A 16,495-nucleotide genomic window follows, 5' to 3' on the forward strand; every position below is an offset into this window, starting at 1 on the left:
AACTCCACGTACCTTTATATATAACTCCACATACCTTTATATATAACTCCACATACCTTTATATATAACTCCACGTACCTTTATATATAACTCCACATACCTTTATATATAACTCCACATACCTTTATATATAACTCCACATACCTTTATATATAACTCCACATACCTTTATATATAACTCCACATACCTTTATATATAACTCCACATACCTTTATATATAACTCCACGTACCTTTATATATAACTCCACATACCTTTGTATATAACTCTACATACCTTTTTATATAACTCCACATACCTTTATATATAACTCCACATACCTTTATATATAACTCCACGTACCTTTATATATAACTCCACATACCTTTGTATATAACTCCACATACCTTTATATATAACTCCACGTACCTTTATATATAACTCCACATACCTTTATATATAACTCCACATACCTTTATATATAACTCCACGTACCTTTATATATAACTCCACATACCTTTATATATAACTCCACATACCTTTATATATAACTCCACATACCTTTGTATATAACTCCACATACCTTTATATATAACTCCACGTACCTTTATATATAACTCCACATACCTTTATATATAACTCCACATACCTTTATATATAACTCCACATACCTTTATATATAACTCCACGTACCTTTATATATAACTCTACATACCTTTATATATAACTCCACATACCTTTTTATATAACTCCACATACCTTTTTATATAACTCCACATACCTTTATATATAACTCCACGTACCTTTATATATAACTCCACATACCTTTATATATAACTCCACATACCTTTATATATAACTCCACATACCTTTGTATATAACTCTACATACCTTTTTATATAACTCCACATACCTTTATATATAACTCCACATACCTTTATATATAACTCCACATACCTTTATATATAACTCCACATACCTTTATATATAACTCCACATACCTTTATATATAACTCCACATACCTTTGTATATAACTCTACATACCTTTTTATATAACTCCACATACCTTTATATATAACTCCACATACCTTTATATATAACTCCACATACCTTTATATATAACTCCACATACCTTTATATATAACTCCACGTACCTTTATATATAACTCCACATACCTTTGTATATAACTCTACATACCTTTTTATATAACTCCACATACCTTTATATATAACTCCACATACCTTTATATATAACTCCACATACCTTTATATATAACTCCACATACCTTTATATATAACTCCACATACCTTTATATATAACTCCACGTACCTTTATATATAACTCCACATACCTTTATATATAACTCCACATACCTTTATATATAACTCCACATACCTTTATATATAACTCCACATACCTTTATATATAACTCCACGTACCTTTATATATAACTCCACGTACCTTTGTATATAACTCTACATACCTTTTTATATAACTCCACATACCTTTATATATAACTCCACATACCTTTATATATAACTCCACATACCTTTATATATAACTCCATATACCTTTATATATAACTCCACATACCTTTATATATAACTCCACATACCTTTATATATAACTCCACATACCTTTATATATAACTCCACATACCTTTATATATAACTCCACATACCTTTATATATAACTCCACGTACCTTTATATATAACTCCACATACCTTTATATATAACTCCACATACCTTTATATATAACTCCACATACCTTTATATATAACTCCACATACCTTTATATATAACTCCACATACCTTTATATATAACTCCACGTACCTTTATATATAACTCCACATACCTTTATATATAACTCCACGTACCTTTATATATAACTCCACATACCTTTATATATAACTCTACATACCTTTATATATAACTCCACATACCTTTATATATAACTCCACATACCTTTGTATATAACTCCACATACCTTTATATATAACTCCACGTACCTTTATATATAACTCCACATACCTTTATATATAACTCCACATACCTTTATATATAACTCCACATACCTTTATATATAACTCTCAATAGTTCCATCCACGTACCTTTATATATAACTCTCAATAGTTCTATCCACATACCTTTATATATAACTCTCAATAGTTCTATCCACATACCTTTATATATAACTCCACATACCTTTATATATAACTCTCAATAGTTCTATCCACATACCTTTATATATAACTCTCAATAGTTCTATCCACGTACCTTTATATATAACTCTCAATAGTTCTATCCACATACCTTTATATATAACTCTCAATAGTTCTATCCACATACCTTTATATATAACTCTCAATAGTTCTATCCACGTACCTTTATATATAACTCTCAATGTTTGTTTGTTTGTCGTTTGTCTGTCTAGTTATAGCGATAAAGTTTTAGCAACAAAATATTATCTGCGTAGTGGATTTGAACTTGTGACATTCAACCACAAGTCTACTAATAAGCACGCATAACCACAAGAATAAGCTGTTCTTATCCTTCCCAATGCTCTCACCATATACTGTATCTCCTTTTCACGATTGCACAAGCTAAATGTGCACTTTTCTTATTATTAATTAATATTACTTTTTGTGTTTGTCTTTTTTTAAATTTTTTTACCCTTACCAATTTTTTTAATGTGTAATTTTCAGATGTGCCATTTCAATTTTAAAAGTGCCATTACACTCATATTCCCGATTTCAGTAAATCTGTAAAAGATAAATGCTAATCATGTGGACAATTGTATTATCTAGAGTAGGAGTTGCCTCTACATTCTCTCCGTTCAGTCAGACAAAGTATCAGACAATGACAGTACGGTATCTCATTTTTACATTTGTACCGGTATCGAGAGGTGCCAGTATCGTCCAACAAAACCGAGTTTTGAACAGTATCGTTCGAACACAACAAGCTTCTCCTGCAACAGTAATCTTTTTAATATACACACCATGTACCCATTGTGTATTCATTATCTTAATACATTTGAGCTGCACAAAAACACTTTTCTCGTGATATGAAGTTTAAAAGTTACAATTGGAAATGTTGTATATGTTATATAAAAATAAATTTTCTGTCCAAAGACATTTTTAATACCCGGGCCACGCCTGGCATTCAACTAGTATACTATATGATCCCCGAGTGGGTGATCAGGCAAGTTGACATTATATTTTAATATGGACAATGGGCTCATTTAGTGACATAAAATAGCACTAATCTTCATTAAAACAATCAGAAAACCGAATAAAATGAAACTGAAGTACAACAACGGAGTTGTTGTACAAGCTTCAAGAATCAGTTCCTGACGAGGACAAGTTGCCTTGTTGCACAGGAATTGTTTTCCGACCCGTATGTATGCAGATGATAAATAGATAGATATTAGGCTTACACAGGTCAGTGCCGTTTAAAGCAAATTAGACCATGAGGCAAAAATAAACTAGTAAAGTAAATTATCTATATTAAAAGAAAAAGCTTTTTTGCATAATGCTGTGCAATGTTTGGGTGTCTGGTATAGGGTGTAGTGTTTTTTGGCGAAGTAGCGATGTAACGGATGGTCAGGCAGATTGGAGATCCGATTTGGGTATTTTAAATAGCAAAAACAAAAATCTAAAAACATATTCAGCTCCTCAGGATTAATGACATTTAGACGCTGGTCGTAACTGGCCATATCCTGGTGGCATAACCTTACTTTTGCAAACATACTTCTTTCTAACTTAATAGCTGGCTGACATTATTTAACCTAAACCAAACTTAATACACAACAAATCTGTTGCATGTCTTTAACCTGTGAGCGACATTCACAAAATCTATAGAATCTAGTCCAACATTTAGCAATAAACAATTCAATGTAGCTAATTACCTAACATCTACAAAAAATAAGATAGCAGAGAGTGGTTTCGATCCACCGACCTCTGGGTTATGGGCCCAGCACGCTTCCACTGCGCCACTCTGCTACGATGCTTTGGCAAGATTTAACAAAGAACGCTATCTAACACGGCATATGGCTGACGCAATGTAAACCGAGTATGGAATTATTGTCATCGTTTGAACGCGAGAAGACAACTCCAATTTCCATGTTTTAATTCGTGGTGGAAAAACTTGACCAAACATCTACATTGTACGTTTTTAACATTATTACTGATATGTTAAAACAAGCATATTATGACTGTTAACATACTTTATGGCACTCTTATCTGCTATATGACAGTCACACATACCACAATCTCTACTCGTCTATTACAAATAAAATGACAATGGCACCTTCACATGATGTAGTAGGGCAAAGCCTAGCTCTGTATAGCATTTACGTATCATTTTATATAACATAAAACGTCACAGCAAAATATTCTACTGCAAAACAGAACAGTAAGCTAGTACCTCCACTGATGATATTAAGTACTCCAAGTTCGGCAACATCTTGAACATTGAGTATATGAGTAAAGACCTCAGGTAAATATGCCAGGAGAAAGTTACCTGTAAACAAGTAAGTTTTAAACTTATTGCTAGTTGAAGTAGATGAGCACATAGTACAGCACATAGTACAGCTATTGCACATAGTGTTATACTGCACAAAGTAGAATTATTGCATTACATGCAATAGTTGAAAAACTGATTGCCAGAAAAAGTAGTAAGTTATATTTAAAAATAGTGAGTAACTGCTCTAAAAGGATGCAAAGAAGGTTCTAGAAGGTTTAATTGTTTAAAGGTTCAACCTTTGCGCTTTTGCATAATGGCTTGACAAGAGAAACAATCTTAGGATTAAAATGAGTCAGCCAACAACTAGACAAACAAAATAGCCATAGTATTTGATCACATGACCTTGTATTATTTTTACATTATCTTTTGATAGGCAAATGAATATTGTAATGAATTTTTGAGCTTGCCTCTCGCTAATATAGCGACTTATGGCACTTGCAATCAATACTAAGTGGGTTCTGGTTACAAGTTGTCTTATACTGAATGAGTATTAGCTCTCATGCACAACTATAATCGTTGCAAGCAAGATGGCTGGTGAATGAGTATGGCTCTTTATTACACAAGCTAAAGCTGCACAGAGATGAGTTAATGTTCAAATAATCCACAAATGTTCATATATAGTTTCGTTGCTTGTAGACAGTATCTCGTGCTCTTTGTTCTTCTGTCTCTTCAGTGTATCTTTCTTCATTACTTATTCTTACACATCCTGTTCTACGCTGCTTTACGTATCCTTATATACAGTGTTTGGTTGGCTTTCCATGAAAGCTGGCTTGCATATTACTACGCTAATCCCAGGATAGCTTGATGCGTGTGGCCATTAGAAATAGCTGAGTTTAGCAAATCCATAACAATATTATTTAACAAAATTATAAATTCTAGCAATTAATCTTCACTATAATAAATTATTATATTATAAATGATATAATAATTATTTATAATATAATAATTATTTATAATATAATTATTTATAATAATATATTGTAATATATATAATACAAATAATGATTACAATTATTTATATTATAAATAATATAATTATTTATAATATAAATAATTGCAATAATATATAATCATTCTATCTGTCTGCCTGAACCCACACTACGAGCACGAAAACTTATTTTTTACAAGTTATTTTCCAGTTCATCACCAAATTTTATTTGATTGTGAGCAGGTTTAGTATATTTCATAAAAGTTTTCAAATGTCCAATTTATGACAACTTTCCCAGGTATAGTGGTGCGCCCTGATGAGAAAAGTCAGAGTTCAAGAGGTTAAAGGTTAGAAACTGACAAGGCTGATAAATTGAACCTGAACAAGCTTTTACTGTCTTGTTCAAAATGTCTTTTGTTCAAAATATTGGAATGACAACTCCAACAATCAGAGATATCCTCGGTTTCTCATGTGACTCAGAAGATGAGAGGCCACCCCCCGCTCACTGCCCGCCAACCAATCTCTGCATCTCAACTAGCCAGGCTATTGCGCACATAGAGCCGTCACCAATGGTTTCTTATAGTGCATGTCTTGGCAATTTTCCTACTTGATGAGAAAATTAAATTAAATTTAAAATCACGACTCCTCATTTGATAGGTTCATTCTGTACCTAATTCAGTTGCCCTTGAGTTTTTTTTCTCTCGTATTAAAATTGTGTTCTCTTGTATTTGAATATTTTACCTGTCGCTGTTATGTATATGGCAGGCTAAATGCTATGTCCTAGCTATTATTATGTCCTATTCTCATATCAGACTATATTTGAGTGAGTCCAGTTTTGGCTGATTATAAAGTACTCTATGGGTTCCTACAAAACTGAGTGGTAATGATTTTTCTCTTCGAATGCACATAAAGGACACAAATCAACAAGTCTCCAGCCAACTTGTTGATATTTGACTCACCTATGAGGGTGAAGTGTATGCAGACTTTCCTTAGCCGCCCAGGTACATTAGGTACAGAGACTTTAAACTTCTTTCCTACAACATCAGAGAACAATAACAGTGAACACGGCAGCCAATTCATAGTAAACGTCTACCTTTGGCAGTACAAACATATATCCTCAGACTAGCATACCATGAACAAATGATAGTATTTCATAGCTGAGGGTAAATGGGAGATCAACTTCGGATTTGTCCCTCCGTGTGTACGGCACCTGATTGCAGAGACAAAGCAGTCCATCGTTTGTGCTGTCGCTGCTGGTGAGGACAATGATGTTTCTGTCTGCAATAGAACAGGACAGCAGCATTACCACAATAATAAGTTGAGGTGTTGAGGTAAAATAAATGAGTGAAACTCTTTATAAAATAAATGTAATTTGGCTCAAAACATGGAAATATGGTGTTGGTATGGAAATATTTCAGTTCATCCTATAAAATACCTTGCGATCGCTGCTCAACGTTGAGTCGAGACAGTCTTGGTCTTGTTGTCTTGGAGTCTATTTCTATCGGAAGCAAAAACTGTAAAAAGGAAAAAACATCTAAAATAAAAAAATACTGGAGGGAGGATGAGAAAGAGAAGAAGAGTAGAGGGAGGAGAGAAAACAAATGAGAGAGATTGAGTAAAGAGAGACAGAGCGAACAAAGGAAAAGAGATAGAGAGAGAGAGATAGATGATGCACAAGCAAGAGTTCCATTATCTACCAGCTAACTTAGGAAACAAGCTCGTGGAGCATGCAAAGTTAGGAAAGGTTGCGGGCCCATTAAAAGCTGTTTTACATATTTTGAAGTATTAAGTTTTAAATAGTTTGGAGACAGCTAACTCTTGTAATTAATGATGTGCCACTATCTTTGGTCAGCAACCAGAATGTGGAAAATATGTGAGAAAAAAAACAAGGCCTTACAAAGAAGGTAAAGCACAACAGTGAATCCAGGCTGCTATTGAAAAAATTATTCTTCAATTACCATCAACTGTTTGCCTCACATGACAAGTGACTAACTTTTTCCGCTTCTTCTTACCTCTTTGTAATGAGCTTCGATTTATACAGTTTTCCACCCTGTTATTTCTAACTAAACTTTTCTAGGAAGCAAAAAACACGATATCAGTTGCTGGAATGGGAACAAAGTAGCCAAAGCCAAGCTTCTTATTCAAGCAAACAGCACAGGCTTGCGCACGAGTTAACTATGCTCACACGATTAGCAGACCGCAAGCTGCTTTACACAAAAGAATGCATTACCAAACAGGCTCTCTGATATGCGACGATCCTTCTACGAATGAATTATAGAAAATACATAAAATTACTCCATTCATACATGAAATGCCACCCTAACTCAAGTTTGTATGCAAGAGAAGGCTACCCTAAACTGGCATTTCTGATATTAGCCACCAGCAATGTTGTAGGTTTGAGTGCTGCCAACGAGAAGACTGTTCCATTCAAAAAGGTCTGTTCAAAATTTAGCCGGTCTCTTCTGAGCCGATAGCATTTTGAACGCATCCAGTGTTTGCATTTATGGTCTAGGGTAGGTACATTGCTAAGTAGTTACCCATGCTAACTAATCACATATTGTATATGTGACTAGTTAGCATATGTATCTATATGTAACAGAACTATATGCAACAGATCTATGTGTATCTGTTTCCACCCCAAACAGATACATATAGATACATATCATAGATATGATATAGAAGGAATGCGCAGTCTGTATTTTAAATACTGAAGGTAGTGGTGGAAGCTATCAGCCAGCAAACTCCGGCCGTCTGATCATTAGTCAGCAACAGAACGAAATGAAATTTTTACATGTATGTTTGGTTGAGACAGCTGCTGATATTGTCACACAGTCTAGTATGTAAGTTGTATGACCTTTCTGGGCTGACGTTATCACTTCTATGCATCTAGATACAATTTAACGGCTTTTACCTTTCATTAAGCCCTGCCTACTTAGCATCTGCCAAAGTGGCAGAGCCTTGATAAACTTGTTTCTCATTTTCCTTATATCTAAACAATGTCTGTTCTTCTTGCCAATTGGACATCTTGACCAACATCAAATTGACTAACATCAAGTTGACCAACATCAAATTGACCAACATCAAGGTGACCAACATCAAGTTGACCAACATCAAGGTGACCAACATCAAGGTGACCAACACCAAGTTGACTAACATCAAATTGACTAACATCAAGGTGACCAACATCAAATTGACCAACATCAAGGTGACCAACATCAAGTTGACCAACATCAAGGTGACCAACATCAAGTTGACCAACATCAAGGTGACCAACATCAAGTTGACCAACATCAAGGTGACCAACATCAAGTTGACCAACATCAAGGTGACCAACATCAAGTTGACCAACATCAAGGTGACCAACATCAAGTTGACCAACATCAAGGTGACCAACATCAAGTTGACCAACATCAAGTTGACCAACATCAAGGTGACCAACATCAAGTTGACCAACATCAAGGTGACCAACATCAAGTTGACCAACATCAAGGTGACTAACATCAAGTTGACCAACATCAAGGTGACCAACATCAAGTTGACCAACATCAAGGTGACCAACATCAAGTTGACCAACATCAAGTTGACCAACATCAAGGTGACCAACATCAAGTTGACCAACATCAAGGTGACCAACATCAAGTTGACCAACATCAAGGTGACCAACATCAAGTTGACCAACATCAAGGTGACCAACATCAAGTTGACCAACATCAAGTTGACCAACATCAAGGTGACCAACATCAAGTTGACCAACATCAAGGTGACCAACATCAAGTTGACCAACATCAAGGTGACTAACATCAAGTTGACCAACATCAAGGTGACCAACATCAAGTTGACCAACATCAAGGTGACCAACATCAAGTTGACCAACATCAAGTTGACCAACATCAAGGTGACCAACATCAAGTTGACCAACATCAAGGTGACCAACATCAAGTTGACCAACAACAAGTTGGCCAGCATCAAGTTGACCAACATCAAGTTGACCAACATCAAGTTGACCAACATCAAGCATTTTGTCAAAGATGAAGTTTGTTCATGTACTTAATTTAAATTCAAAAGTTGATTTTCACAATGTGAAAATCTTTGCTGTTACCAATACTAAGCAGCAACATTGAACAAGCCATATAATGTCAGTTGACTTATTACTTATTATCACTGTAATTATTTGACTGTATAAACATATCTCAAGTCACACAACTTAGCTTCAAACAGCAAGGAGCTTCTGCCCCATGTAACAACTCACCAAGTGCTGGAGGGTGACTTTATCAGAGGTCTGGTAGACATTCAAGACAATGCTGTCATTGTTGAGGTCCTGTGCTATAGTGTAGAGATGTTGTTTGTCCACATCCCACTGGTACCAGTAATGCTTTCCAATGATCCAATCAGGCTTGTAGCTTTTCTCCTTGTCCTTCAACTACAGCAGTATACGTTGCATCAAACTCTCCCACCCCTGTCTGGCCTTGTCACGTAATAAAAGCTTACTTGTATTCACATCCAACCATAAAAAACTTGCACACTTGATTCCTTAGAAACGATTTCCTGTGGGAGTTTAGTGATTTAAATAAAAACTTTAACAAAAATCATGATCAAGCGCGTCGAAATCTCGGACTGCTAGTCAAGTGTTTTATACGAGGGAGCGATCTCTCGAAGATTAATTATGTCTACTTGGCTTACTGCAAGCAGAGGCTGTGCATGTCTGCAATGATATACAGCCCCCCCCCACTGGGGGGGGCTGTATATCATTGATGCTTGTAAGAGCATTGTTGCTGTGATATGAGCTAAACATGACTGAGCCCAGTGGCAAGGAAACCTGGATGACTGGAGACATGCCGAGTTGCATAAAGCGATTTAAAGTTAGATTTAGAAACCACTACTTGCAGGTGAAGCATTCCAGACCACTAGGGCACCGTTTTATTTTAGTTGGCCATAAAAGGCTTAAAAATCAATTGGCATAATAAATCTCTTTTTACTTTACAAAAGTGTAATTTGAATATTAGTATATAATACTATAATACAGCAGTAAATGCACTGTGATAACTATTCGTCAAAATAACAGTAATTTGACACCAAAGTGAACATAGAATTGTATGCACTTTTTCATCAACTTATAAAAGGAAAACCTGTATACATTACTCCTTATAAGCATGACAATCTTTAAGCAGCACCATATTTTTCTCAGCCTAAATTTTTAGTAGCCTTATCAGCTTTAAAAATATCTCTGAAGGTCAACTTCTACAACTATACAATATATATTATTATGATATTATTATTATATTACAATATTACTATTATATACTAGAGTAGTTTAATCCATAGCGAACTCTTCAGAATATTGTATATGAGGTGAAGATGAACAAAGTTCATTTTGCTAAGAAGAGATATAAAAATAAATTCTGTGTTTGCTACGAATGTTATAGAATATGAACCGCCCAAACTAAACAGACATTTAATCAGAGTAGAGCTAACATTTAATGATAAGCCGTAGCCCTTGACGCATATATATTTGTGTATAGTACTCATCATGACTGGACAGAGTGCACAATGCACGTAACAAGTGTTAATACTGGTGTGATAATACAACTGCTTTCCATCTCCTCTCCAAGCCAGAAAACCTGGCCACGATTTCTAGCTTTACCAATTGGACAGTGCATTTAGCTAGAATAACACAGTGTTAGAAATCTTCAACTGCATATAAACTAAAATCTTTTGTAACTGCTCACAGCCGATAGCAGTGGTTTTAGAACTTCATAGCTCTTTCACTTAACTTACATGCGAGAAGATTTGTTGGAAACTCCAACAAATCTGTAATCTAAAGGTATAACACAATGAAATGAGATCTCTATGGAATAATTAGAAATATCTGCACATTAAATGACTGATAACTGAAATTATCGAAGGAGAGATGTTATGTTTAGAAGCATCATCAGGGGTGAGAATGAAACAAAATCATTCTTTATGACTGCTAGCTAAACCATGTATATACATGTAGATTGAAAGAGCTTATGGGTACTTACTTTATCAGTGTAAGTTGTATTTTATGAGAGTCTTTACAAATGCGTGCAATCTTTACTATAATAAACAGTGTCCGTTTGTCACCAAGCTAAGAGCATTAGGAAAAATGTTGCTCTGTACAGGAATTGAATTTTAGTATCCGAGTTTTGCAGCCGAGCGAACTACCAGCTGCGTCACCAAACTACCTTGCAGTATCATGGAATAATTGTGCATGTAATTATTACACGTGATGATGATCTCTCACAGCACCCAAGACTGCTAACATACTAGAGTTAGAATAATACGTACCCGTGTTGATTAGGCTAAGTGGACCCAGTATAAAAATATACTTCAACAATAGCACAGATATTGGCAAACAGTAGGATCAATACACCAGCTTCTTTATATGGGCCCAGCATACTTCTAATCTCTTACCCAACCGTATAGCTAACACTCGGATCAAATGATCGTCTGATACTGTTTGACACTATGAGAACACGATTCCCAAAGCAACATATTAAGGTTGTTTACATTATTGTGAACTCTGGTCCATAACACAGTGTAAATAGATGTTTTTACCTGAACCCGACTCAATAGGACATTTAAAATGCTGAAAAAACAGCCAAAAAGTTATTTACTAATATTTGGTGAGCTAGTCGGTGGTTTCGCTGAAAACCTCCCACATATTGAGAGGTGTACTCACCCGTCCCGTGCTGTCTAATGGTAAGGTCAGCACTCCAATGTCTACAATACATATTAAGTTAATGAGCAGGCAGTAGCTATAAAGTTCTAGCCAATATACTACATTTTATTTCGAGAAGAGTAGCCATCCCACACACGGGCGATACAGAGGCAGTATAGATATATTACTGAGACTATACAGAAACTAAGCAGAGATATTACAGAGACAACAAAGACAACGTGAACTACAGTTAATGGAGGGGCTACACAAAATTTATACAGAGCTTATACAGAAGTTAATGGGGATGTACAAAGACAGAAGCAAGGAAAACTACAAGTAGGTAACATCTCTCCATGCACATTCTGACATACTCATACACTAAACGAACTCTCCCATCGATAATGTTAGGGAACATAAGCTAAAACTAATAAAATATCTTAGACTCCAAAGTCTCTGTCCCCAGTGAAGCATCTCAAGTAATCAGAATGGTAACCCATACTTGTAGTGCTCCAATCAACAATAACTTACACTCAGTATGTTCAAACACGATGAGTCGTGCCTTCCTGTCAAGGGCTGTTCCGTGTATAAACTGTGCGGATTTTGTGTTCTCCAGTCTTTCTGCTACAATCTCTATGGGCACTGTTTTCCGTCTCATACCAGCATGTACGTCTGCTAGGTATAGCCTCATGTCTGCAGTGGTACGAAGAAGTAGTAAAATATACTCCACGAAAATAAATTAATGCAACTAAACTTTGGGCAAATTGGAAGAGATTAATCAAATTACTCTACTTGAAGTTCAGCAGAAGGTCGTATTAACATAGTCACTTACTAGACAAGCTCAACCAGGTGAGCGTGTCTCTAAGCGTGTCACAATACTTACATTCTAATAGCTAAGATTCATTCCCTCTTCAAATAATACAGCAATTATTGGAGTTACGACCTGCATGACTTACGCCCATCCTTGCTAACGATCACATTTAGTAAATTTAGTACCGCTTACTTGTTGAGTAGATATCATCACAAAATCGTGTCGACATGGACAGGAAACACCACAGGCACGAAAGAAGGGCAACTAAATAGTGCATTTTGATTGTTGTTTTTTAATGCATATTCTTTAATGCATAGCTCTGATAGTAAGAGTAGGTACATTCCTCATTTCACATGTTAGAACTTTGCGAAGTAAAATTAGACTATATAAACATGTTCTTTTTAAAAGAATACTTACGTAACACCGGAGCATGCACTTACCTTTATTGGCACTAGACCTTGTTTTGATCGGACCATCAGATGCAATACAGAACACTACAAATAGTAGACAGACTGTCAGGAAGGGCAACTCCAGCGCATACATGCTATAGATAGAAATAAGTTTTAAAATGCGACATTTTTTCTACTTAACAAACCTTTTTGATGATCCCAGTTTTAGTCATATAACAATGTAATAAAATTAGCTCCAATCAGATGACCCTGCAAAACTTTCGAAAAAATTGTTTCAAAAAAGAAGTAAAACGCTCTGCTATGCAAGAGCATTGAAACTGTGTCAATAAAAATGGCTGACAAGGAACTTTGGTAAGAAGACATAACTCCAAACCAATGAACATCCATTTGATTTGTTTGATTAACTGTCACCCTTATTTATGATTCTTGTATGGCATAATTTAGAAAACATTTTTGTTTGAGATAATATTATTGCTAATAAGGTATTAAAAAAATAAAAACTATAAAAAGACAAATAAGATCCAACTATAAAAATGAGAAACAGCATAATGAAGTATAAGCAAAAATTGATATTGATGTTAATTACAAAAAAAAACTAAACAAAAAGGGCAAAAGAGAAAGAGCAAACGTGGAACAAACCAATTACTGTGCTTGTTTCATTGATAGTGCAGTGAACCACATCCTCTTCCTTGCCAGCTTCCAGACTCAGTAGGGTCTTCACTCTGTTCTCCGCCAGGTGACAAAGGCCTATGTGAGTCTGTAGGTTCAGCCCTCCACCAGTCTGCGGCACAACACAGCAATGACTACATTGTTACCATAATGATGAAATCGATCACTAGTGATAATATGGACAACTTTAGGTGACAAAATCGAGTTGTGAAACAGTTTGTTGGCTACTAACATTAAAAATGCTCTTTTTGCTACGTTGAAGATTTCAGTCATAATTTTTTATGACTGGAATTAGAAATAATTTCCCTCAAAAATCTCAAAGCAAAAAAGCTTATCCAGTCCAACAGGAAACTTTCTCAAAATCTTTAAATCCATGATTTTTTTAGAATATAAAGTCATATTATAAATAACCAGACATTTTAGCACAAAAGTAAGAAAGGTTTGCTATAACCTCCTCCTTCTACACTGTAAAAATGCACAGGCGCTGTTACTTCAAATGTCACATCGTCACTCGAGTGAGTTTGTAGAATTGTTTAGACCATACATGTATTCGTGCAAGAATTGATAAGCCCAAAAAATTAGATAGTATAGGCATTATCACATAAGAAATATATGATGAGAACAAAATGCTTGCTGATGCTAACTTTTAATTAGCAAGAGCACTCAGCAATGCTGATTGATCGACATGCTTGAAGTTGTTTCCACTTTTTAAAGAGTACATGCATAGATGCAGTAATAAAATTTTCTAGTATATGATCATCATATCAGGGACGAATTGTCGTTTATTATTCTTTAAAATTCCTAACTAAACTTAGGTCTTGAGGGTGCACAAAATCATCCAGAATATCTAGATACATAGCACAACACAAAGAATCATTCGTCATGAAAAAAGGAAGTTACCGGAAGAGTAGTGGTGTTGTAACGGAACAAGAATGTACCATCATTCTCTCTACCGACCAACTTGACAGATTCAAAGACCAACTCATCTCCTATAAAAATAACATAGACCAAAACAGAGTCCAAACAAATAGCTTTTAAATACGTAAAAGTAATACTGACCGATGACCAAAACAGAATCTACTTTAAGCGTGTTTGCCATGGTTTCAAAGTAAGAAAAACCATCCAGATAAATATAAATAATCTGCAGTTTCATTTGGAGGCACAGCAGTTTCTTTTTTTTTTAATGTTCCGTCCTCATTTTGTAATATTTTCCAATAAATAATGTGAGTTGACTTGCAAGTATACCCCTACATGATCAATGTCTGAAAATGTAAAAATTCCTAGATTTGGCATGTAAATCAGATAACAAGCCATGGCATCTTGGAGCAGTTCACAGAGCAACTACAGAAACACCCTAAAAGGAAGCCGTAAATTTTGTCTCTTGCAGAAATCAGTAAAGATTGTCAATGGAGACAGCCCAAAGAGCCAGTTTTATGAATAACAGTTTCAGAAAACAGACTTAAAACTATTTTAAAATAGTACCAGTTACAGCTATAACCTATAACGATTAATCCTATTCAATCAGAGGCACTACTTATAACTATTGGCAGTCTAAAAACAGTCCTAGAAAGAGACAAGTCTGATAAAAGTTCAAGGAAGTAAGGCCATAAATGAGAAACTTGAACAAACCTGATGCTCGAAACCACTCCTCGCATTGTATTCCTTTACAGACCTCTTCTCGAAGATTAACAATTTCATTAAACTGAAGCATGCTGGTCTTCTGAAACAGAAAGAAGTTGTTTAGAAATACTTACTCGCTGTAATTGAATGTGAATGCCTTCATTGAATCAAATCTAACGGTAATAAAATGCTAGCAGACACGTGTCAAATCTCATAGCTCTACAGCATTTCTGATGCATGTTTTAGATTACCTCAAGGGAAATGTCTGTCTCTCAACATAGCCATAAAAACGTGGTTTGGTTTTTATTATTGTCCTCTCTTATGGATAAGCTGGAGATCTTAAGATATTCTGTAAATATCAATGTATTGTGTCATTAGAAAGGATTACAGAATATTTTCCTAGCCATGACTTAGATCACCAGCCATGGAGAATAAACATGCTAAAATCTTTATCATTATTTTTGTTCAGAGGTTCCGTGACCAGCAACTTAACAATGAAAGTGCATTACCAACCGTGAGTTATTATTTTTCTGTTATTTATTATTATTAACAGCTATTATTTTCTATATCATAACTTTTCCATTGTATTTGCTGGTAAGAAATATTAAAAAGGGTGATATCGCATTCTTTTGACATGCGCTTTACTTGTTCTGGGTTCAAAATATGCGGCAGGAGATTAGAATACAAATACCAAAAATTCCCAACTACACTTTATAGGTAAATAAAATGGGTGTTGGATTGCATCTTTAGCAATTAATTTTATGACTAAGGTCAAACTGTTACACCTTTAAGGTTCCCCCAAGGTGATATATGATTCTATAGTTGCTAGCATGCTTCATGCAATGCAAACATCATGTTAGGATTCTTACAAACA

General features: G+C 35.0%; 1 protein-coding gene across 2 annotated transcripts in view; it reads right to left on the bottom strand.

Moving 5' to 3' along the window:
• LOC137392233 (protein pigeon-like) overlaps window positions 1–15,945 on the bottom strand; it is a 128,770-nt gene extending 112,825 nt beyond the window's left edge. For both annotated transcript variants that reach the window (XM_068078894.1, XM_068078893.1), the window contains exons 1-12: window positions 15,873–15,945; window positions 15,631–15,721; window positions 14,902–14,990; window positions 13,972–14,113; window positions 13,363–13,416; window positions 12,643–12,804; window positions 12,136–12,176; window positions 9,685–9,855; window positions 6,871–6,949; window positions 6,567–6,713; window positions 6,395–6,469; window positions 4,409–4,504 (exon numbers count right to left, since the gene is read on the bottom strand). In XM_068078894.1, the coding sequence (XP_067934995.1) occupies window positions 4,409–4,504; window positions 6,395–6,469; window positions 6,567–6,713; window positions 6,871–6,949; window positions 9,685–9,855; window positions 12,136–12,176; window positions 12,643–12,804; window positions 13,363–13,416; window positions 13,972–14,113; window positions 14,902–14,990; window positions 15,631–15,712 (1,138 nt within the window). In that variant the 5' untranslated portion in view covers window positions 15,713–15,721; window positions 15,873–15,945. The remainder of the gene's footprint in view (window positions 1–4,408; window positions 4,505–6,394; window positions 6,470–6,566; window positions 6,714–6,870; window positions 6,950–9,684; window positions 9,856–12,135; window positions 12,177–12,642; window positions 12,805–13,362; window positions 13,417–13,971; window positions 14,114–14,901; window positions 14,991–15,630; window positions 15,722–15,872) is intronic.
• Between the last annotated feature and the right edge of the window lie 550 nt (window positions 15,946–16,495).

This window comes from Watersipora subatra, chromosome 3, assembly GCF_963576615.1.
Source record: "Watersipora subatra chromosome 3, tzWatSuba1.1, whole genome shotgun sequence".
Lineage (NCBI taxonomy): Eukaryota > Metazoa > Bryozoa > Gymnolaemata > Cheilostomatida > Watersiporidae > Watersipora > Watersipora subatra.